The sequence below is a fragment of the Sorex araneus genome, chromosome 10 (genome assembly GCF_027595985.1).
Source record: "Sorex araneus isolate mSorAra2 chromosome 10, mSorAra2.pri, whole genome shotgun sequence".
In the NCBI taxonomy this organism is placed as follows: domain Eukaryota; kingdom Metazoa; phylum Chordata; class Mammalia; order Eulipotyphla; family Soricidae; genus Sorex; species Sorex araneus.
The window spans coordinates 30,240,816-30,266,821 of record NC_073311.1 but is presented as its reverse complement, the minus strand read 5'-3'; the positions used below and the strand labels follow the sequence as shown (position 1 = coordinate 30,266,821).

At 37.9% G+C, this 26,006-nt stretch overlaps 1 protein-coding gene across 2 annotated transcripts in view; it reads left to right on the top strand.

The window, feature by feature from the left end:
* KITLG (KIT ligand) overlaps positions 1 to 26,006 on the top strand; it is an 86,712-nt gene that overhangs the window by 28,721 nt on the left and 31,985 nt on the right. For both annotated transcript variants that reach the window (XM_004602724.2, XM_004602721.2), the window contains exons 2-3: positions 9,468 to 9,581; positions 20,387 to 20,449. In XM_004602724.2, coding sequence (XP_004602781.1) covers positions 9,468 to 9,581; positions 20,387 to 20,449 — 177 coding nt within the window. The remainder of the gene's footprint in view (positions 1 to 9,467; positions 9,582 to 20,386; positions 20,450 to 26,006) is intronic.

Sequence of the window (26,006 nt, the reverse complement as noted above, 5' to 3'; positions counted from 1 at the left end):
TGTTAAAAAAAAAAAAAAGAAATTAAAACTATTCATTCCAGCAAGCACAGGAATTTGAAGTTATCAGTCACCAATATATAAGATGTTTTGTATAATGAGATTCCATTTCAGATTTAGAGAGCTACAGGTGCCAAACTTTGTATATATTAAGGTTTCATTTTTATTATTTCTCATATAAATCAGGTATTTATATTTATTTAACAACTTGATATTTCAATATGCATATATTAAGGTGATCACCGTCTTCAAATGAACATTTCATTTCATGATGTTACCCCAGTGTTGGGATTGGGATCGAATGAAAACACAAGCACTATTCTTAGACAATTTAAAGCATACAATATAGTGTACTGTATTACACACTATTCTGTAGAGTAGGTCTCAAAAACTGTCCTAATTATACAAGTGAATGTTCGTACCCTTTAATTCAGAAGTCCCAAATGGGGATGTGTTATCTCTCCCTTCAGACCCTGCTAACTACCAGTCTATACGTCTATGTTCCTATGAGTTTCACTTATGTACTTTTTAGATTCCCCACAGAAGTGAGATCATGGAATATTTGTCTTTCTATGTCTGGCTTACTTCACTTTGTCTCCCCTTTTATTTGATGAACCTGAATCATCAAAGAAAAGCAAAGTTTAATATAGCTGCCCACTGTTTAAGAGACCAGAGCTTGTATGTATACTAGAAAATTAGAAATATTTCTGTAGAGAATCATTCATACTGAAAACCTACTTTTCCATATAAAGAAGTACTCTCTACATTTAGCCCTCCCGCAGAAATACTGACGGGGTTCGGCCCGCTCACCCACTTAGTGCTGCCAGAGCCAACTGCTAAATTTTGCAAAAGGCAGATTCCTTACCAAGGAGCAATGTATGGACAAAGTTCAGTTACAGTGAGTTTCTTTAATGACTTGAGTGCGTTTGAAGAAGTAAAGAATAATTTAATAATATTTCATAATAATTTGATAAGAGAACAATAATTTCAAATAACTTGGGATATTTACTTGACAGATTTTATTTTGACTCTGATCAAACAGTGATACAAGATTCCTATAAAATGAGTAAAATCCTCTCTTCGGAGATGTTTGTAAATATCTGATGCCCAGGTGAAATTGCTTTGCCCATAGCACGTAGCTTGCAGTAGTGAGTTTTAAGAAACCATCAAAGAACGTATGTTAAAAATCATGATTATCAGAAAAGTTTAGAATAGTCAGTTGTGACGTGGAATGTGGGATAGATTTCTTTCTAATATGCTTTGCATTTGCAAATTTATCACTGAAAATTTAAAGAAGATTTCACCCATGCTCTATCAGCTTTCTTGCAATCCTAGATAGCGCTGGGTGGTGAAGTGGGAAGGATTTAGAACTGGACAGCCCTGAGCTATTAATCCTGATTTCATCACAGGGAAATCGCTGAATCGAACAAAAGGAGGGGGAGGACCCTGAATCTCTCTGTTTCTCAATTTCCTCATCTTAAAATGAGAATAGATGAAAACTGAGTTTTGTTTGTGATAAGACAGACAGAATGCCTGGAAGGCGGTGAATGCTTAATGTGTCTGTGAGTCATTATCTTGTTTAAAAACACCAGCCTTTGCCATCACATGCTCAGACGCCTGGACTGACACTCTCTGAGCTAGACATTCTCATCTTTAATGTAAAGACGTTTTACTTGAGGTAGATCTCACCCCTGCTTCTCTTTTCAGGAATATGGCTAAAAAGGCACTGTAGCACTGTAGTTCAGTCCTGTTGTTCATTGATTTGCTCGAGCGGGCACCAGTAACATCTCCATTGTGAGACTTCTTGTTACTGTTCTTGGCATATCGAATATGCCACTGGTAGCTTGCCTCTGCCATGAGGGTGTGATACTCTTGGTAGCTTGGCAGACTCTCTGAGAGGGATAGAGGAATCGAACCCAGGTCAGCCACATGAAGGCAAATGCCCTACCCATGGTGCTAAAAATTACTGGAGATAAAATAGAGCAGGATGGACGCTTGCTTCGCATGCAGCTGGCCCAAGTTTGATCCCCAGCACACCATGTGGTTCCCCAAGTATGCCTGGAGTGGTCCCTGAGCAGTGAGCCAGTAGTAAGCCCTGAGCAATTCCAATTGTGGTACCCCAAAACAACAATAGAAACCACAAAATGGAGAAGAATTGTTCTTCAGCAGGAAGTCTACCATGGAAGTGTGAGAGCATGGGGGATGGGTGGGTGAGGGGGACACCGGAACACTGGTAGGGGGAAGTGAACACTCTAGTAGAGGGTGTGTACTGGAATGTGTCCTGTATGTAACCCTACCTTCATAAGTTTTGTAAACCGCATTACTAAGATATAAAACAAAAATTAAAGTAATAAAAATTAAAAGAACCAGTTCTCTGTCTTGAGCCATTATTGATTTTTTTGCCCCTTACTATTGGATCATTCCCATCCAGTAGGAACATCCTGAAATTTCTACCTGCTTACAAATAGACCTCTCTCACCCTTCTAGTTCCTTGGCAACTACCACCAATTTTTTTTTAAATGTGTTTATTTGCTCCTCTTTGAAGGCTAACTTGTTTAAAGAGCTCTTTATACTCACTTAGTGTTTCTAATTAATCTTCCTTCTCCATACTCTCCTCTTTAAGCCCACTCTCATTTGGCTTTCATATCTGCTCTCATTAAAACAAAACAAAACAAAAACACACCTTGACAGTCACCACTAGCCTCCCTACGTACCCTCATCTTGCTAAATACAGTGGCCAGTGCTCAGTCCTCACCTTGACTTATTATTGGCATCTGACATAGCTTGACCTCTTTCTCTTTAAGGTGCTTTAAAAACAAATAAACATAAAAATCCACTTGGCTTCCTCTTATTCCTTTGGCTTCTCTCTCAGGCTCCTTTGTGAATTTTAGATCTTTTGCCAGACTACTGAAGGTTAGAACACCATAGGACCCAATCTTCTGTTCTTTTATTTATTTGTACTCACTCCCATGGTGGTCCAATGCACTCCTTTGCTCAAATTCCATTTATATATCAAAGGCTGTCGTCAGAAATTCAGCTCGAACTGCTTTCCTAAATCCAGATTCAAATATCCTGACAGTATCTTGAAAACATTGCTAATTTAACATACCCAGAACTTAACTCCTGATCTGCCCTTAGCCTTGCCTATATCAGCTGATGCAACCATCCTTGCCGTTTCTTAAACCAACATCCTGGGAGTTATCTTGACTTTTTTTCAAATCAGACTCCATCTAATGGGAAGAAAATGGGAAAGCCTATTGATTCTGCTTCCAGTAGACGTCCAGAATCTAACCACTGCTAATCAATGCATTATTACAACCTTTCTTATTACTTGGATTACAGTAATAATTCTAACAGATCAGTTTGCATCACCTTCATATACACTAAAATCTGTTATCACCACAATGAGTTTTTTTTAAATTAATTTATGACTTTTAAAAAAGTTTATAGAGAAGGGACCACCTAGTAAAGGGTGCTAGGAGGGCCTGCGCCGGATGGGAGATGCCGGCTGAAAGTAGACTATAGACCGAACATGATGGCCACTTAATACCTCGACTGCAAACCACAACACCCAAAAGGAGAGAGAGAGAGAAAGGGAATGCCCTGCCACAGAGGCCGGGTGGGGAGAAGAGGAAGGGGTGAGGATGGTGGGAGGGATGCTGGAACCATTGGTGGTGGAAAATGGGCATTGGTGGAGGGATTGGTGTTTGACCATTGTATGACTGAAACACAAGCACTGTACCTCACAGTGATTCACTAATTAAAAAATTTTTAAAAAAAGTTTCACTGCAAAATTGAAAGTAAGGCACAGAAATTTCCCATAGATCTCCTTATCCCACATAAACATATAAAACCTCCTGTATTATCATCCCCACCACAATGGAATATTTGGTAAACGTTGATAAATCTACATTAGTACATCTTAATCATCCAAAGTGCATCATTTATGTTAGGATTCACTCTTTTTGTTTTGTACAATTCTTTGGATATTGTTGTGTTTCCACCACTATAGAATCAATTATTCAGACTATTTTGCTGACTCTCTTTTCTGCTCTGCTTACTCATGACTCTCCTTTCTGCCCGTGGCAACCTCTTAACCCCCCACGACCCTCCCACATTTTATAGTTTGACATCTTTCTTTTGTGTCTACTCAAAATCAAATACGATGCAGTCTTTTCAGATTTCCTTCTTTCACTTAATATGTCTTGAAAACTCTTTCATAACTTTTTATAGTTTGATAGCTCACTCTTCTTAGTTTTAAAGAATATCAGCACTTTCCAAGTCTACTAGAGTCTATCCATTCACCTGCCAAAAATTTTCAAGTTTTGGCAGCTAGGGTTTGGCTGCACTGAAAATCAGAATGGAAGCTTTTGTATCAACATGTCTGCAATTGCTTTGGGTAAACATCAAGGAGCGTTATAGTATGGGCACTAGGCGTTCTGTGAGAAACTGCCGAATTGTCTTGCATGTGTGGTTCTGAGGATCAAACGCAATGGCTCACACATGTAAAGCATGTGTGACACACCCCCAGTCTTGCATGGAATCTTTTAAAACTGTTTTTAAAATATGCTTATATCCCACCTCTGCTTAGAATCCTAGAAGTAGGGATATAAACATTTTTATAGCTTATTAGAGTAAAAGTCAAAAGTCCAGAGCATAAAACTATAAAGCCTACATGAAGGACAAGAGTGATCATACAGTAGGCATGGTACTTACCTTTCATGAAGCAGACACAGGTTTGATCCCTGTGTCTTTGACACCCCTTATGGTCTCCTGAGTCCTGCCAGTGGAGAGGAAGGAGTAAGAGCGGGGCACACTGGGTGGACCCCCAACAAAGCAAAATTTTACATGAACCAGTCTCTATTTTTTTTTCTCACACATCATTATCTTCTAGTACCCTGAGCTACTTTTATTATTCTTTTAAATCAAACAGATGCCTAAATGAACATGGGGACTTTGCAGCAGCGCTTCTGTCTGCAGTATGCTTTTTACAAGCATCTACTTGGATCACTGCCTTAGTTCTATTTTTTGTTTGCTGAAATGACTGCTTGCTTAATGAGACTGCATCCAACACGTTTCGTTGAAAATTTCAAGCTGCACCTACTCCCACATCCTACAGTAAAGAAAGGGTATTACACCCAGTTCTGTAGTCCAGTCTCCACACTCAGAAAGGCCTGGAGATTTGAGCCTCTCTGTAACCCTCTTTGCAATTGGAAGTCAAAGAACTTTTGCAGGAGAATCCTGCTACTTTGCTGAAAATGTAATTTAGCAGAACAGAATGTATCAGGGTTCTAAATTCTAGAATAAATATACAATTTAGCAGGATTATCCTGCTAAAATTACTAGGACCTAGAATAAAGAATTTAGCAGGATTCTCCTGCAGAAAGTTACTAGGTAGCAGAACTTGCACTTGGATACACTTTAATATTGAGACAGCTAACTAGTGGGAGGTGACTTTGTTAGAGATGAATGGAAGCTTATCAGTGCCTGAAGTTGCTATAGAACCAGTTGACAGATTCATAGAACCAAGAAGTGGTCCAAAACCATTAGCCAGCATCACCTCTCATTGCCACACATCCTAAATGGAGACTACTTGGTTTTGGCTCTTTCAGATTCCTCCTGTCCTGCTAAAGTGCATCTTCTTTGTTTTCCTGCCCCAGGTTGTTCCAAAAAGCTCAGCACTGTCTCGATTCGCAGTGAAGACTCTGATGCCTTCTAAGTGTAACAGTTCACCTGAACAATATCACTGCTATTCTTAGATCAGAGTAGACATATAGCCCCAAACCCCTTAACTCCATCTCATTTTTCTTTCCATGTTAACGTATTTAAAAAGACTGTAGAATCAAGGCACTTTTGTTTGTAGGTGAGAATCTACCTTTGCTCATTCGAAAGAAGGTCATCTTCACAAGAGCAGGGATCTGTGCCTTTGAAAAAGCCAGCATATTCTTAACATCTACTTCAATGCTTAGCACATACCGGCAGCTCAATAGATTTTCTTTTATTCTCTCCTCTGCCCCATTTCCCTTTGTTTTTGATGTTATGATGACCCAGCATGGCACATAAACCTGGTTGTAGTGCTTACTGCATGCCACATATTCTATTACAATGCCGCATGCTTGCAGTGCTCACCAAGGTTTGAGCTCCTTTAGTTGTAGTGCTGCACACACATAATCGCTGGAAATCAAACTCTTTTCATTTTCCTTCCTTTCTTTCTTTCTTTCTTTCTTTCTTTCTTTCTTTCTTTCTTTCTTTCTTTCTTTCTTTCTTTCTTTCTTTCTTTCTTTCTTTCTTTCTCTCTTTCTTTCTCTCTCTCTCTTTCTTTCTCTCTTTCTTTCTTTCTTTCTTTCTTTCTTTCTTTCTTTCTTTCTTTCTTTCTTTCTTTCTTTCTTTCTTTCTTTCTTTCTTTTATTCCATACTTATTTCTTTCTTTTCTTTTTTTTTTTTTTTAGGTTTGTAGACCACACCTGGTGAGGCTCAGGAGTTACTCCTGGATCTGCACTCAGAACTTACTCCTGGAGAGTTCAGGGGACTAAATGGGGTGCCAGGGATCCAACCTGGGTTGGCTGTGTGCAAGGCAGGTGCCTTATCAGCTGTGCTACCACTCAGCCCCCTGGTCATCATAATCTTTATTGAGGCACAATAACCATAGTTTTGGTGCTTGCAAGGCCAATGGTTACACTTCTTGGCATTGGCACTTACATTGTTTTAGTTGAGGTGCTTGCCAGGACTCACGCACCTGTTTGTAGTGCTTACAGGCTGTGGTACTGCTGGAAATCACTTGTGACACTGGGGATGACGGACAGCAGAGTTACCAAGTTCAAACAGCAGAACTGCCATGATTGAACTCAGTGCATGTGGCAACACTGGGCGTGTGAACTCATGACGAGGTTCTGTCAAGGCAGATATGCTAAGACACTGGTATTGCTTCAGGTACAGCTCAATAAAGTTTTGTTGACACACGAGTGAACAAATATTTGTTTAATGTTTCTTCATTAGTATACATAAGATATTATTAAGAAAAGTCACAGAACTCCTTCCACAATATTTCGTAAATCCTAGAATGTAAAAATGCTTGTTAATGAGATTGTCTGCTTACAAAAGAATTAAGGAAACTTCCTGAGTCAAACCAATGGAGAAATTTATTTCAAGAGGGCTTATGTCTTTGTAATTATTATGTGAAAGGAAGTTTGGGTTTAACAAATCATATTTTTTATACCTGAAGGAAAACTTGTATTAGTGGATGTTTTATATGCTGGGGTTGTTCAAAATTAGAGTCCTCAAAATACTAAGTATTTATGTACTTTATTTTGGTACTGTGAAGAATCCAACTCCACTGTGTTAGAAGTACTCTAAATAAAATTAAGCAGGATCACAGTTAAAAGATGACAATAGAAAAACAGTTTAAAGGGGTTTAATTTTAAACATGCTATATCTCTGTGGGTTGCAGTGTAACCTTAACAAATTGCAGCAAATGATAATTATCATTTGATACCATTTAATATCAATTTAACTTCCAAATATGAATTAAAAATAATAATTCAGGGCCTCAAGCAATACTACAGTGGGGAGGGTACTCACCTTGTACATAGCCAACCCAGGTTCAATCCCCAGCATCCCATATGGTTCTCTGGGCACCTCCAGGAGTGACCACTGAGTACAGAGCCAGGAGTAAGTCTGAGCACATTTGTATAGCCCCCAAATAGAAACAAACAGCCAACAGAAAATAATAATACAATTTTTGGGAGGTGGGTGCATGCAAGGCAGTGTTCAGGGCTTACTTCTGGCTCTGGCGGGCTCAGGAGACCATTTGGTATGCCAGAGATTGAACCCAGGTAGGCCACAATACAAGGCCTTACCCACTGCACTGTTGTTCTAGCACTTAAGACAGTGTTTTCAGTACATGGCTATGTACAGAAATAAGATGGCTTTCTAGTCGTGCAGAAGATATTTACTGTAGTATCCACAAATGTTAGTCCATAAAAGAAATCTCACCCACTTGACATTTGTGAAGATTATCTTCACATCCCTACAACTTTGCTCCTGATGTTTATTTTTCCTGAAATGTTTGTTGCTGTTTTGCTCCAGCCAACTCTTTCCTGTCCTCCAAAATCCAGCTGAAGTCACATTTTCTCTCTGTTTTTTCCTTGGCACACTCTCTTCCTGCCACAATTTCTGTGTCTAAGTTTCATCAATATATTGCTTCCTCCTTTATGTTCCCAAAGCATTCATCAAGGGTCTGGTTGTTATTGATGGGTGGTCGGCTCCTGAGTTTCAAGGGCAACTTCATCATCTTTGTTTCTTTAGTGATTGGCTCAGTCCCTGTCTCAGAAAATGTGCTCAGTCAATCGATATTGAATTGTAAGCATTAGACTATTTTTGCATCCAATAAATGTGTATTGAAGGATTTGGGTTTTGTTACTTTGAAGTTTTTTTTCATATTTGTGCTACATTTGTGCTTGGGGCTATTTCCTGTGTACTGCTCAGGGGTCCTCTGGGAACTTGCTAGCCCCAGGAATAAAACCCAGGCTTCTGTCCTATAAGTATGCCCACAAACCCTTCAAACTGTCTAAGCAGCTGGGAATTTTTTTTTATATGAAGTTCTCTAGTTAACACTTATAAAAAAGAACAAAAACAACAACAAAAACTCAGACATTTCTTTAAAATCTAAAGTACAACATAATAAAAATCAGTCATGTGTAAAAGTAATTAATGGATGATTTATTGTGTCATATTTGAAGAAAGGGTTGTTTGCCTCTGTGTGTGTGTGTGTTGTGTGTGTGTGTGTGTGTGTGTGTGTGTGTGTGTGTGTGTGTGTGTGCATGGATATATGGCATGACTTCTGCTAGGGTTCAGAAAGGAATGTCTTCCCTTTGGCGAAGGAAATAGCTTTCCTTATTAAATGGCTAAAAAGCTCTGACTCAAAGTATTGATTCTTTTGATGTTTCACAAATTAGTTTACATTCTCTCTTGGATCTTAGAGCCTCCTTTCCTCTTCACTTGGTGGGATACTCTGAGGGGCCGTGGGTTAAAGCATTGCTGAGGGTTATGCTGCCACTTGCAGAGAGTCCACGGTTAAGGTAGAGAAACTTTCTTTTTGTGCCTTGAGGTATGACTTTTACGCATTTTCTAGGTTTTAGAAAACAGTCTCCGTGATAAATCCTCTACGTGTTGCTACAAGTTCACTCAAAATTACCCTTAGGAAATTGACTGTAGACAGCTTTTGACCAGAATTAACAATAATGTCATTGAAGTGAAAAATCAGAACTACAGTTGAATTGAGAGTTAAAATAGAAAAACAACAACAAAAAATTTGGATCAGCATAGTTTGAATGCTTATCTCTTGCTTAGGTTTTGGCAAGTAAGAAACTTGAACACAGTAATGGTCGATCGCCATTTCCATACTAAGGCTGAGGGTGTGAATTGTTTGATTACAGATTGGAACTGATGAACAATTTTCTGTTTTCATTTAGACTTGGATTATCACTTGCATTTATCTTCAACTGCTCCTATTTAATCTTCTTGTCAAAACTAAAGGGATCTGCGAGAACCTCGTGACTGATGATGTGAAAGACGTCAAAAAATTGGTAAGTCCGCTTTCTGCGGCTCTGCGGAGATCCCGCCGGCCGAGGACGTCGGTTTCCGCCCCTCCCCAGAAGACACCCCCTCCCCCCCCCGCTCCACACGCCCCCGGTGAATAAAAAGCTTTGATCCCCAAAAAAAAAAAAAATTGGTAAGTCCACAATGCTCCAAAGGGGAGGGGGGGAGGGGAGAGAGAGACAGAGAGAGAGAGACAGAGACAGACAGACAGACAGACAGACAGACAGACAGTCAGACAGACACATGCACAGACACACAGACACACAGACAGAAAAAGAGAGAGAGACAGAGACAGAGACAGAGAACCTGCAATAGAGGCAGAGGCAGGGGTGGGTGGGTGAGAGGGATGGTGGGAGAGAACCTGGGGACCCTGGTACTGGGAAGTATACTCTGGAGGAGGGATAAGTATCGGAAACTGTATGACTGAAATTCAACCATGAACAGCTTTGTAATGGTCTATCTCACAATGATTCAATTTTTAAAAATTTTTAAAAAATTGGTAAGTCATGAACCACCCAAGCGTCTCTCTGGTGCTCCTGGGCCACTCCTGTAATTCTTAGCTGATTGGTCTGGAATGTTCAGTGCTGAGACCCAGTGTTTCCAAGGTCACCCCAGCAGTGCTGGGTGAGGTAGGGAAAGATGATGGGATTCAGGGCCTCCTGCATATCAAGCATGTAACCCTCACCCCTAAACTATATTCCCAATGCTCTGTTGTACTTTTTGATAAAATGATTTTTACTTTATCATGTCCTCAATCAGTGTTTTAAGTCTATTTTTCAAAAAGGAAATTGTTGGTATTCCTCTATATTCTATTTCTAGACACCAAGTAGAGAGGCATGTGAGTTACCGGTGAATTTGCTGGTGAGACTGACCCAGAGCGCATAAGTATGGTGACGGCTGGAATGCTTTCTGGGTTTATTACCCATGGTCTTCCTAGGGGGTTCCTCAGCATGTCTCATCTCCCACCCCCCATGCTCCCGGACTCTTTTCTAAGGGGCCTAAGACAAAGTTAGGAGATGGTTGTACTGCCCCTTCCGAAAGCTGTTGGATATTTTTTGACGCAGTTGGGGGAGTCATTTGTTATTGAACAGACTCAGCACCTGCATTGGCCAGGTTGAAACTCCTCCCTCAGCAAAAGCTGTTTACACTGGTCCCTGCGCTCACAGCCAGTTCCATGCAGTTTCCCTTAGCAGTGCATGCCACAGAGAGGGGAAGGGCGAATGCACCATCGGAGTATTTTCTGACCATTTCGCATAATCTTGGAGACACTGACAGGCTCATTGACAGCAACAGCCTTGATCTCAGGATCAGTTTGAGAAGCATCCGTGTAAGTGACATGGAGTCAGCTGAGTATTGGTTAGAGAATGGAGGTGACATGATAATAGGAAAGAAATGAAGACTGTCTATAAATAAAATGAAAAATAATGTATATTTGTAGAGATAATAGCATGTTGAAGAGGATGGGTTTTGTTCATCTCCTTGACTCATAATACACATTTCCTGGTTTTTAGGTGGTTTTTCTGTTAGATTCTTTGCGACATAAACATTAGAATTTTAATGTTAGGGCTGAGGGACCAGGGAAGAGGAGTTAGACAGAGTATGTCTTAGTATGTCTCAGTATGACGAGGCAAATCATCTTCACTGAAAGAACATAACACTTGTAAAACATATCCAAATAACATGCTATTGAAGAAAAAATTACTAGCAAGCTCTATCTGATGCTTGAGAAATGCTACTCAGTGAGCACAACTTCCCGTGGACCGTCAGACTACTCTGTTGAAGGGGTAGAACTAAATCTTATAAGGATTTTCCGTTATCTCTAACCATCTGCTTATTTTCCATTTTTTACCTGTCAATTGATATGAGAGATGGCCAGAAGCATTAATGTGAAAGAAGTTCCTGGAAAGGGATACTTATTAATATTGACATCAAACTATAATTCTTCACCCCAAGGGCAAATGTGAAATCATTGAAGCAGTTTAATTTTTTTCCCCTCTTCCAGCAACTGACCCGGAGGAACTTTGAAATCTCAATAGTTGATTTAATAAAATTAGTATGTATTTTGTGGATTACTGTAAAAGTTTTTTTTTTTTTCCAATTACCCAGACAATCACTTCTAACTGAACGGAGTCCTGCATAGTTCTCAGATTGTTTTTCAGAGTAGGAAGTAGAAAATTAGAAAATAATCCCTGATGTGGGTGTGTTTCTAGTTTCAGAGACAAACCATCTGTGTAAATTAATACTTGTGTATCACTAACACCATAATAGCAACACACGAATGAGTGCCATTTAAAGATTTCATGGTATAACACGAAACCCAGCCTGGGTTGCCAGTTTGGTAAAAAGAATGGATTTGAGGATCTTCAGAGCTGAATTTAAATCCAGCTCTTTGACCTTGGATAATTCATTCCCTTTCTAAATATTAAGTTCTTTTTAATTTGTGTCACAGATGAAAAATATATGTATGAATGTGCATCTCTCTCTATATATTGGTAGATATATATATGAACGTATTTACAATTTACTGTCTTCATAACTTCTTTGTGCCAAAGTTCCTTTATCAGCCTATTGACTAATAGTACCTCATTTCATAATGTGATTATAAGAATTAAGTAAATTAATGGAACAGCGTCAAGAACAAAGTAAGTGCCTGTTAAAATATTCTGGAGCTGAAAGGGAATTCAGAGACAATCTAGACAAACTATTTTATAAATAAGGAATTTAAGTCCTAAGAACAGTGAAGCCCAGCTCCTTATCTCCTAGAACTCTGAATTTTTCTCAAACTAGCTACTAAAGTCCAACCAGCTGTTTGACTTTTGTTTATGTATCTGGGTTTCCAAAGAAGATTTGGCTTGAAAGCAGAATAAAGGTTAGGGGAAAAAAATGTTTGAAAGATATTGCTTTTAAACAACATTCGTGGCTCATTATTTGAATGTTATCCAATCACAGTCTCTCAGGTTGTTTCTTAAGAGTATATCTATCAGTGGCCTTTTGCAGAAATACTAATTCTCAGTCTATAGAGGGGGTTTTAGAAACTGCCCAGAGGTAGTAGAACCTCTTAATCCTTAGTGCTTATTATATTTTTACTTATTGAAAATGAAGCTAAATATTTTTCTTCTTACCCTAATATTCATTTCACAAATTCAAACATGAGTGACTTGATTATATCAATGTGGGAAAAAGCAGCCCAATTCAAGTCAGGAATACATATAGTGAGGGTTGTTTGAAGATTAGTGCTGCTAGAAGCAGGCTGTGTGACCTTGGATAAATAATCCCTGAACCTTCCTGGGATTCAGTTTCTGGTTTTAAAAATGAGGACCAAGGACATGATCAATAGTTCTGAATCTAGGATTCACAAACTTCAAACCTTTCTAAATGGAACTCCAAATTGTGTTTATGTGTGTCGTATGTGCATTTCTGAGAAGGTCTACAGCTCATCTGCTTCCCAGAAAAGTCTGTGACTCCCACCCCTCCCCACCAAAATATGATAAGAGCTACTAAATTAGATACATTTGAAGGCTCTTTTTTAGCTCTTAAGTCTCTTTCTCTCTCTCTCTCTAATTCTATATTGATATTTCTTCAAGCTACTCCTTTTCAAAAATTCAGAAATGCCTGGACTAAAGGAGTGTCTATAGAACAAGAGGAATTTGCTTTGCAGGAGTGATCTTGATACAGTTTATTTGAGAGAAAGAAAGTTGGTTGACACTGCGTATTTGCCTTGTCCCCACAGTCATTTCTTCCATCATTTCTTTGCAGTTTCTCGCTATGTCGTACTTGCATTAGGGGGTAATGTGAACTATGTCCACAAACCCAAAGTTTGTTTGCTTGAGTGTGATTCTCATGTCATGAAGGCAAATGATTTATAACTGTGCTGTCATTAAAAAAAAAAAATCTCCTTGCACACTTTGTACTGCCATCTCGTCCCCATGGTTTTCATTTGAAATCATTCTGGCGTGTTTGCTCAGCATAATGGTTCATCTATTTCCAGAACATTCTGCTTTGTTTCTAAAAAATGTTGCAAGACTTGTTTTAAATAGTAAGCCTTACCTACCTAAAGAAAGGATCTAGTAGCTGAGGAGAGGGTGAATTAAACTTTAAAAACTAGTATTCAGAGGACAGCGAGGCTGCGCCTTTTCATGAGTGTGTTAATATAAAGAAGAATCCACATATTGAAGCCATGCAAATCAGTTCCTCCTTTTGTGCCCTATTTTACTCTTCATTTGCCATGCTTTTCCTTCATTTGAGGAATCAATTAAATGTGACTTTGTGGCTTTTAACAATCTCTTTTAATCTTTAAATATCCACTTGTAATTTTTTTCCCTCAAAATGCTTAAGGCAGGTCGCCAACCAGCATAGTGTTGCAAGAGTAAAATTGCTCTGTTTTTTCAAATTCAGTCTGCAAATCAGTAGAATAGAATTAAAGCTAAAACAAGATTTTTGGTTTTGTGGTAGACTCATATTTTAAGTAGGCTATGAGTGCTGTTACACAACTCTTAGAGTTTATCATGGTGAGAGATTATACAACATATTTCCAACGACAATTTTTCATACTTTAGTCAGATGCTTTTGTGTAAATTTTGTCTTTTTTTAAAAAAAATCATAAACACTGTGGTTTTGATGATTCACTATGATATCAAAATGAAATTTTGGAGCCTCTAAGTCATTCCATTTTTAGATATCTCTGCATTTCTAAATGCATCTTTTTAAAATTTTTTATTAGTAAATCACCATGAGGTACAGTTACAGATTTACAAACTTTCGTGCTTGTGTTTCAGTCATACAATGCTCAAGTACCCATCCCTCCACCAGTGTCCATTCTCCACCACTATTTTCTTTTGAAGCATAGATACTACTTATTTTTCTCTTCTTGGATGAACAATAATTTGATAGTTGGAGTATTCTTTTTTGTGTGTTTTGGGTTGTTTTTCACCACATCCGGTAGTGCTCAGAATTTGCTCCTGGTTCTATACTCAGGGATCATTCCTGGTGGACTATAGGCATCATATATGGTGCTGGGGATTTAACCCACGTGGACCAAGTTCAAGGCAAGTGCCCTACCCACTGTACTATTGCTCCAGCACTATTTGGAGTATTTTTTAACAACTTTATTATTGTTTGTTTGATATTGACTTATTTGGAGGTGACTTGGGGCCACTTCCAGTTCTGCCCTGAGGTCGGAGGTGGGCTCTCTCAGGGCTCAACTCTAGAGACCAGACAGTGTTGGGGATTTAACTGGGCTTGTTGGATGCAAAGCATGCACTCTACCTGTTAAGTTCTCTCTCCAGCACCAACAGTTTTGGTGTTCACTACCTTCAGCTCTGTGCTGGAGGATGCTGGGGTCACTCCTGGCAGCACTCAGGAGACTAGGCTGTCGGGGGTGGAAATCAAGTCTAGGACACCTGAATTCAAAGTATGTGCACAGCCACTTGAGCTCTCTAGTTGTAATTTTTGTTTCCAATATTTAGCATTTTAATTTCTAGTCCAGACATGACAGTCCAGATGTTTTTATTCTCTGCGTGAACTTAAACGCTGAACTTTCAGTATTAGAAGGACAGACAGTTAATATATTTAACAATAGTATTTATAAAAATTGACAGATAGATGATTTGCTATGTTGTCAAGCACATAAATCATATAAAGAAAAAGTTGTTCTTCCCTTCTGGTATATATCTGGAGTATCACATGTACTCCTTGACTTTGGGTCATTGTGTGAATATCCATATGCCATGCAATGCACTTTGTTTGAATTCTCCTTTAATCATCATAACCCCTACAAGGAGGCAGTTATTTTCATTTTTGTTAGGAAATTAGGATCTAGTGCTAAAAAGATCATCTTAGCCTAGCAACAGAAGCTAAATGAGTTTGAACGTCTACCTCTCTTTAGAGTATGAGAATCTCTCATAGGGGCTAGAGCGATAGTACAGCAGCTAGGGCGTTTGCCTTGCACACGGCTGACTCGATTTGATTCCCAGAATTCCATACGGCCTCTTCAGCACTGCCAGGAGTAATTCCAGAGTGAAAAAGCAGGAGTAACCCCTTTGCATCGCCGAATGTAACCCAAAAAGAAAAAAAAATGAAAAGAATCTACTGCGTAATTTATGTACTCTTCATGTAAAATGTAAATATCAATTGCAATTTAAGAGTAATGTTGATGAACTCTTGAATGTTATTTCCTAGGGATTAGTAACAAACTAATAATGCTGTAGAATTTCAGTTAGTAGCATTAGTTGGGATCTTCATCATAAGGTTGTCTATGAAATAGGAAAATGTTTTAAATTTATTCTATTTTGAAAGAGACCAGAGTCATATAACATTATGTCGGTACTCTTCACTGACAGAAGATAACCTAGCAAGGTCTTAGGGAAGACTAATATAACTGACCTGTTTAGTATCATCGTTCTTACCAGGAAGCAACTTGGACGAAATCAAAAAGTGTTTTCTGTGTTCCTTCTAAATATTGAATGCCACCCTTACACTAAGCAGTTACACAAATGTCAATCATGATATTTGAATACAGATACTTATGGTTATTTATTACCATATAACAATGATTCTTAAACTTCTCTGAATATTATAAGATTCTGAAAATGGTGGACTATTTGTAAACATTTCCCAGAAGGGTTCGCAAATATGCAACCTCTTATGAACCAGTGTAAGGGACTCATGAATCACTACTACATTGTGATTTTTACTTTCCTTTCATATCTAGAACTTAAGAGAAAGAGCAGACAAATGCTGACCAAGGATGTCCAAGCAACCTCTGATCTCCTAAGATTTAGAGATATTAGTGGCATTGATGTGATCCTAGTTTTAGATCAATGGCTTAGAGGAACAGGATTTCATATTCAGAGTTCTTTTTCTCCTCAGTCCAAATTCCTATAGGATATGGTTTGTAGCCAGAGCCTGTTTGGCTTGCAAAAGCCTTTCTTCACCATTTCTTCAAGCTGTTCCTTTATTTGAGCTGGAGCCATAGCACAGTGGGTAGGGCGTTTGCCTTGCACTTGGCCAACCCGGGTTTGATTCCCAGCATCCCATACGGTCCCCTGAGCACTGCCAGGTGTAATTCCTGAGTGCAGAGCCAGGAATAACCCCTGTGCATCATCGGGTATGACCCAAAAAGAAAAAAAAAAAGAGCTGTTCCTTTATTCATTCTTTCTAGTGTCACTGAATATGGTCAATCTTTAATCTACAACAAAGAGCAAATGGAACCCATCAATAAAGTTAGTCCATTATCAGATAACTTGCTTTTTAGCTTTATACATTTTTCAGGCATTATATCCAAATTTTCATACTCCAAACCAAACATTTGTTGGAATACATTGGCTTCTGGTAAAACACTTCTTTTTTGGGGGTGCGGGGGTGTGTGAGGGAACTAATTTCTACTTTTACTAATATTGATCTACTTTCAAAATTTTTATCACCTGGGATTAGAGAGATTGTGCAGCAGGTAATGAATTTGTTTTGCTTGCAGTGGACCTTGGTTCAATCCCTGAGACTATATATATGGTACTTAAGATCTCTTGGGTTAGTGTTTGGCAGAGACGGGATGTAATCTGAACAATCTATTCCTGTAACCTAAACTGATTACTCCATCAGACTAACTTGCCCTTGAGGAACATATTCCAGTTCCAGGACAAAGACTTCCTCTCCTCAGTCAACCTTTGCACGGTGACCACTATACATCAGAGAGGTGACCATAATATTCCATGTCTTGACTTCCTAATTGGAAAGGGACAAATGCAAGCTAAGAAACCAATAATGGGGGCCAGTGCCGTTGTACAGTGACTAGGGGGTTTGCCTTGCAAGCTGCTGACCATAGTTTGTTATCTGGCATCCCTTAGGGTCTCCTGAGCCCTCCCAGGAGTGACTCCTGAGTGCAGTGCCAGAAGTCAGCCCTGAGCAACATTGCATGTAAATACAAATAATTAAAAACAATATAAAAACAATAAAGGGGATATTGGTTTGTAGATAACTGTGTTGAGATTAGTCACAATTTACATCTTAACTTCCACCCAGGAAGGGCTTCTGAAGTTTGTGAAGTCAAGGTCATCTTTGAGCTTTTTTGTCTTCGTTTACAAAATAAACATAAGGTTGTGGCAGACATTATGAAAGTTTATGAAATGTAGAGCACTTTAAGGCCCTGGGTTTGATCCCCAACATAAAAAATAATTAAAAATAATACCTTAGGGGCTGAAGCGGTAGCACAGCAGGTAGGGCGTTTGCCTTGCATGCGGCTGACCCGGGTTCGAATCCCAGCATCTCATATGGTCCCCTGAGCACCACCAGGGGTAATTCCTGAGTGCAGAGCCAGGAGTAACCCTTGTGCATTGCCGGGTATGACTCAAAAAGCAATAATAATAATAATAATAATAACAACAAATACTTTATTAGTTCGCTCATAACAAACTAGATAGTTGTCAGTCTGTCTTAGATGTTAAATTGCTTAATTTTTTTGGTTGTTGTTTGGGGCATAGGGTGGTGTGGGGGGTCTTGAGCCAGAAGAGTTCAGGCGCTGTTCCTGATTGTGCTCAGCAGTGAACCTTGGTCATGTTCAGGTGAACATGTGTGGTATCAAGATTCCACAACCGGAGTTGGCTGAATGCAAGGCAAGCACCATACTTCTTAGCTCTAGAGCCCACAGATACTAAGTTTTATACCTGCAAAGGTGTCAGCAATGTCCACCAGGGCTTATGTACAATGGTCAGGTCATTGCTTCTCAAAGAAAGGGATAAAGAACCAAAAGACAAAACTTGGAACATTCTGGGAAGTTATTGAGGAAGAAAGGTGTTCAGAGTGAGAGAGAGAGAGTGATCCTTAAATTAAATTTTTTTAAATGCTACCTAATGTGTATCCCAGATACTTTCATTGGTAAGGAAGAATTCTATCTTATTGGGCATGGTTTAATGTGGGATCATGATGAACCTCACAAGTGAGAAACATGTAAAATAAGAGTCTGGAGAGTTAATGGACATGTGTAGCAGAGTTAAGAGCGTGGATGGCTCTGTTGTCAGACTGGTTATACAGATTAGGACTTTTATGAGCATAGCACTTGGCACATAGTAAATACAGTAAATTTTGGGTGCAATGCCTAGTATTTTGTATGTGGGTGAAGTAGAATAGCAGTAAGCACAATGCAAGAGGTTACTACTTTGCTCCTCTCTGATCACTTAATGTCTTTTATATGGATTCTTTCCCCCACTTGCTCCTAGACTCTAGAACGTATTTCCAAGGCTAAAAGTAAATGTATGGGTTGTATAATGGAAAATTTATGTGTCATCAGGGATGACGTAATGCAGCAAACAAGCACAAGACCTCAGCTTACTATGGAAAATAGGAAGGATTTAAAGATAGCATGAAGAGGAAAATAAATCTGCAAAAGATTGGTGGACCCACTAAAGATAAAACAGTATAAAACCACATGTTCACATAGTGTTTTATTTTAAGAGCTAATGGACTAAAACAATCCTAGGCTGTATTACTCAGGTAGAATTTTTAACAATACTAGCAAGCTACCCGTGGCATATTCGATATGCCAAAAACAGTAACAACAAGTCTCACAATGGAGACGTTACTGGTGCCCACTCAAGCAAATCGATGAACAACCGGACGACAGTGTTATACAGTGCTACACTAGAAGGGTAGAATAATGGCTGGTGCTACATGTTGGAAAAGAGATGAACTTAGAATTCTATAACTTAAAAGGTCTGGAAATCAGTCGTTATTATAGCTCTTAGTAGAGTATAGAATGAGTACTTACAATGAATTGGACACATTCACTTATATACTAAATAACTGGGATGGGTATTTTTAATTTTTCATAGACAGGAGAACAATATACAGAATTTAGAGTTGTTTCACAATCCTATTTCCAAATCAGTCACAATATTCAACTTATGTCACAATAACTGATGAAAACATTAGAGTTTTTTTATGCTTTAAGAAGTGAAACAAACATCTCAGGTATTTCAGATATTTAGACTTGGGCCAGAAGAGGTTGTACATCATGTAAAGCATTGCCTTGAATGCAGTTGACCTGAGTTCAATCTCTAGCACCACATATGACCCCCACAGCACTACCAGGAGTGATCACTGTCCCCTACCACCACTACCAAAAAAAAATAATAAGGTTCAGTCTTAATTAATTGTACTAAGTAATAGTAAGAAACCAAATATAATCTATTCATGTGAGAAAACATTTTTATTCCAAATCCAGAGTTGTCCTTTTGATATTTCACTACATCCTTTACCCCCCTCCAGAACCAACATTCAACATTAAGTCCCCAAATATGAACATGCATTGGAATTACCTCTAGGATTTGTTAAGAAGTTTTAGTAGGTCTGTTGTGGCATTTCAGATGGTGGTTCCCTAGTGATATTAAGACTTTAAGAACTATTAATAAGAAGAGTGCTTCATATCACTTATTCTCAAGAGGAACAGGTAGGAAGATAGTCCGAGAAAGGAATTCCGTGACCACAGAAGAAAATTGAAATTCAGATTGTCTTTCTAAAACTAAGTAGATTATACGTAGCCACTCATAACTGAATTTGGAATCCATAACGTGTATGCTCATATACTTTATTTTTAGAGAAGGCTTTGGATTACAAAAGAAATCAAGAAGGATAAATCTCTATGTATGTATTGAAATTCAGTGACAATTAAAAAACAACAGGTTATATGCTTTTTCTAAATCACTAAAAACAATATGATTATTTTATGTGTATGCACTTTCCTAAATATATGAGTTTTTTTTTTTTCACTTATTTATTTATTTATTTATTTTGGTCTCCACAGGTTGCAAATCTTCCGAAAGACTACATGATAACTCTCAAATATGTCCCCGGGATGGAGGTTTTGGTATGTATATTTTTTTGACCTCATTATAATAGTTTACAAAAGAAATGATATTATTCTACTTGGATGTGAAATTATCAATTTATAAAGAGAATATCTTTGAGAATTGAACTCTGTCTATTTATTTTGAGTATACTGCTAACTTTTAATTATTGGTGAGCATTTCAGTGTATGTGTCTTAGTATTCCTCAACATCATAAGGTCATCTCTAGAGCTAACCACAAGTTTCCTTTTACTTTATCCCCCAAAAAAGTCTTAATACAAAAGTAGCACTGTAGCACTGTTGCCCCATTGTTCATCGATTTGCTTGAGGCACAGTAATGTCTCCATTGTGAGACTTGTTATTACTGTTTTTGGCATATCAAATACGCCACGGGTAGCTTGCCGGGCTCTGCTGTGCTGGCAGGATATTCTCGGTAGCTTGCTGGGCCCTCTGAGAAGGACAGAAGAATCAAACCTTGGTCTGCTGAATGCAAGGCAAATGCCCTTAGTGCTGTGCTATTGCTCCATTTCAATACAAAAGTATGCATTTATTTTTTATATCTGAAATTGTGATACACATTTCCTTTTATTTAGTTTGGGAACACAAAGTGATTCATTTCTGAATTTCTTAGCAGTATATTGCTTCTTAAGATCTTATAAAAATATTTGGCTATATTGGTGGCCCTCTGTGATATCTTATACTTTTACTGCAAATTATGCGTATGTACATAAGATTATAAAGATTTTTTATCTTTGTATTTTTTGTAACCATTGTATTTTATATACCACTTTGTGACTTACTTGTATTGTATAATATGTCTTTGGCATAAAATGGTAGTAATGATTATTTTAGGCCTATAAAGTGTTTCATGCTGCTTGAATTAAAGCCATTTGAAGTAGTCTCTGCCCTGCAAACCCACATCATTCCATAATTTACTAAATAGTTATTTCACATCTACCTTGTGCATATTTTTAAACTTTCAGTAATTTCTGTGAATTAACAAATTGTAATATTTTCCAAATAAAGTTTATTAGGAATACCAACAAATTACTGTACTTTAAAATGTCTTTAGATGAGGGGCTGGAGCAATAGCACAGCAGTTAGGGTGTTTGCCTTGCATATGGCTGACCTGGGTCCTATTCCCCGCATCCCATAGGTCCCCTGAGCTCCTCCAGGAGTAATTCCTGAGTGCAGAACCAGGAGTAACCTCTGTGCATTGCCAGATGTGACCCAAAAGGCAAAAAGTAAAAAAAGCATCTTTACATGATATAAACATTATGTATAAAGATATAAGGGTTATCATCATTTCAAGAAAATGGTACAGGTGTATTTCTTTTATTCATTACAAAGCACTTTAGTATGAGCTCTCTAAAGTTCTTTAAAATTCCTTAGAACATGTATATTCATGTTGAATTAATTATCCTCAAGTTTGGGTCACTGTCTACCCTCTAGAAGTTTAGGAGAGAAAATAGGAATGTAAAACTATAGCTGAGGGCTGGAGAGATGGTACAGCAAGTAAGGTGCTTGCCTTGAATGTGTCTGATTTGGGGTCAGTCTTTGGCATCCTATATAGCATACTGTCCCCAGTTATTGCCAGGAGCGATCCCTGAACACCATAATGTGTGCCCCCTAACATATATATATATATACATATATATATATATATATATATATACATATCACTGTATCACTGTCATCCCGTTGCTCATTGATTTGCTCAAGCAAGCACCAGTAACATCTCCATTGTGAAACTTGTTACTGTTTTTGGCATATTGAATATGCCATGGGGAGCCTGCCAGGCTCTGCCGTGTGGGCGAGATACTCTCGGTAGCTTGCCAGGCTTACATATATATATATACATATACACAGACACACATATTTATGTTCATTTATATAAAAATAATCAAACACATACAGCAACTTGAAAAGTGATTAATATGATCAATCACCTCATCAGCAAGTATTTGTTCTGAAAAAATTAGCAAACCAGCCTAAGGCTTTTTGATCATAGGCTAACGGATGTGTGCTTGTTCCTTAAATTTAGCAAAAACCAGGAAATTATGTTTGCCCTTTTAATAACACTTTCCCATTTTCAAAATCATTGTATACAGCTATCCTTTGGGTGACAGGAAAGTCTTACGAGAAGGAGGCTAGCTACCGAGTTCCTTCTATAGAAATCACATGCTGCACTTTACAACCCAGAAGTATTTGGCCCAAGGTTATACAACTAGAAAGTGACAGTCTTAAAAAGAAATCCTTAAATCATCTGGCTCTTAACCTGGGTCACAGATTGTGGGTGTATCTAAGCAATGACAATAGTAAGAGAAAGTAATAAAGATCCATCCCACTTGAAGAAGGTTTTATATTTAAGGTGGCCAAATCTAGTTGACAAAATAAATAAATAAATATGCTGCTCTTAAAAAAAAAAAAAGGTGTTCCTTTGAATCTAACAAAACAGATGATTTTGTGCTGGTATAATCATAGATAGTGCTAAGTCATAAATGTCAGTATTGGCTGGTGAGAGAAAGAGCCAAACTTGTGAAAAAGAACACTAAGTCATTGCCACATAGTTTTGCTTTGTAATTGAGAAAAGTCCACGTTTTTTTTTTCTCTTTAATCTTGGCACACTGTCCTGGCACAACTGGAGAAATTGTTCTTGGCTACCATGGTTGGCAATAAAAACAAAGCCTGTGCACTGTGCTCTAGGCAGACCGGGGTCTTAAGCTTTGTTTCACCTCATTTTGAAATGTTAGCTTCTGCCAAAACCACTGGAGTTTCCCAGTGGAGAGGCCCCTTATTATTTGTCCCTGGTCACAGTCCCAGCAGCCTTATCTTTTGTCTGGAAACAATAGAGGGTGGAGTGGGAGTCAGGGTGGGTACCAGAAAGCTTCTCTGGGGCCAAAGCAATAAAATTGTGCCTGAGGCATTGGGCAGAAGTAAGCTCTTGAATAGAATGCACTAGATTTTTTTTTTTCATTTTGGTATTAAAATGCAGCAAAATACTCCTGAAAAGTGAAAGCTGCTTTTCTAAAGGTTTTCTTTACCCTGCAGATTTCTCTCTCACAAATAGGTGGGTGAGATAACCGGTTAAAGCAAGGGGTAGTTACAATTCTATTTTCAACTCTAGCAAACGATGGTACTGCCACTATTAGGCTTTCCTTTAAGGTTTCTAACCTTAAGCATCCAATTCTTTCCACTTAACTAGTTACCTATATAATGCTGTTATATAGATGACAAGGTTTGAGTTGCTGATTTGTTACACTTCTTTAACCATTCTAACCTTTATAAAATCATATACACAATGACTACCTTGTATCTGATGAAATACTATCAGTTTTTAATGAAAGTAAGTTACATATTATGAGTTTCACTGTATATTATATATCAAGTTATTAATGTATAACTTTTAATTTGGAAATATTTTCAGGTTTGCAGTAAAGTTGTAAGAATATTCACAAAACACCCATAGATCCTTTAATACAGATTCATCTATTTTTTATCATTTGACCTGACCTTATTAGCCTTATTAATACTTGTATTCTGTGCATGTATGTGTCTGTTATTTTTCTAAATCTGTTAAATAAGTTGTATAAATCATGGCTGCTTAGTTTACACCTAAATATTTCAGTGTGCGTTTCCTAAAATTTTCTCTTACATAACCATAGTATTGTTGCCAGCTTCAATAAATTTAGTAATGACTAAAATACTTCAATTTATTGGCTGTCTTTCAATTTTTTTTTAAATTCTTTATTTCTTTTCCTCTAGTACAAGATTCCATCTAGGATCATGATTTGCATTTACATATCATGTGTAGCTGGCAGGATAATGGTTCCTCAAAGATGTCTCAAGCTGTGAATCTAAAACCTCACAAGGCACAAGGGATTCTGTCTGTGTAATTAAGGGTATGAGGAGGGAGAAATTAACCTGAATTATCCAGGTGGGATCAGTGTAATCATATGAATCCTGTTAAGAGTCAGAACTGTCAGAGGCAAAGAGAGGGATTTGAAAATGTTACATGTGACTTTGAAGATGAAAGAAGAGGTTATAAGCCAAGGAATGTAAGTAGCCTCTAGAATCTAGAAAACCCAGGTATAGATCCTCCTATAGATAACACATTTTTTTTAATTACCTAGTAAGAAGTATTTTGGATTTTGGATTTTTAATAACTGAAAAATGACAAATTTTTACTTTTTTTTACAGTTACGGTACAGCCAATAAATTCAGGGTCTCTTCAACTTTAAAACTTCTTTAGTCTTAATATCACTAACAGTTTTTAACAATAGCCCTCTCCTTAAGTGATATAAGGACATATCATTATTTATTTATTAAAATGATATCTCTGCCAGAAGCAATTTGATTGATGTTTGTTATGATTCTACCCAGATTATGCATTCTAAGCAATGATGCTATCTAAATGATGTAGCCTCAGATGATCACATTCAGTGGAACACAGTTTCCTTTGCTCCCTCGTTGGATCATTGTGGGTTTTTTTTTGTCATTGACTAAAGGGTGCAACTATTTCTTTGTACATATCATTAGGCAACTAAGTTGTAATATTTGGGGAGACACCATAAGATCATGGCATCCTCTAGCTCCTTCTCAGAGATTCTACCACTGATTTAGCATCTTAACCAATAGGTCTTCACAGTCATGTCAGTTTTCAATTATTATTTTTTAAAGCAAGGAGGTCAGACTGGATGTGTACTGTTACTCCCAAAATGTGCCTCTGCAAATTGTGATGCACCCACAACACAATTTCTCTTCAGGGCCTTTCTATCTGCATGTGTCTGATCCATTCCAAGTTTTCTAATTTGAGGAGTTGACTCTTCTTGAGTAGATCATGTTTTTTTTAAAACACATACATCTGATTATTTTGTTCTTTATGTATATGTGTTGGAGAATAGAGGACACAGGAAATGTATCTCCTTATACAAGGCCTCCAAGATTTTTGCCGTGGACTCTCCAAATCCTTTTAGCCTTTATGTTTCCTGCTGCATTTCTTTCTCTGCACATGACCTTCTCTGTATCTGGAATGCTGCTTATTCCTTTTTATTTAGATAATGCTTGATTTTCAGAACTTTAAGGAAATCTTCCCTTTCCTCCCTGATGAAGCCAATATTAAAACTCCTCTCACAATGCTTCTCAATGGAGCAGTTTTGCGTTTATTTGTAGAATGATTTAATTGATAATGTTTTACTAATCTGTACACTTTGTGAGAGTGGGAGTTGTGTATTTTGGCTCTGACTTTTATTCTAGTGCCTAATGGATGATAGGCACTTAACAATGATCTGTTGAAAAGAAGGAAGGAAGGAAGGAAGGAGAAAGCTCATCCACATGTGAACACTTACAATTTCCTTGAGGCACAAATTTAACTTGAATAGAGTCCACAAATTTCTTGTAATTAAGTTATTGCCTATAACCTGTCATATAAAAGCTGCACCTCATATTATTTTTTTCTTTTGAAGATGTCATACATTTTATGAAAATTCAATTCTAAGAATATCATACAATTTTGAAGAAACATGCTTTCCTTGAGACTTCTGTCTCATTAACTTGTATCGAGTCATTTCCATATCT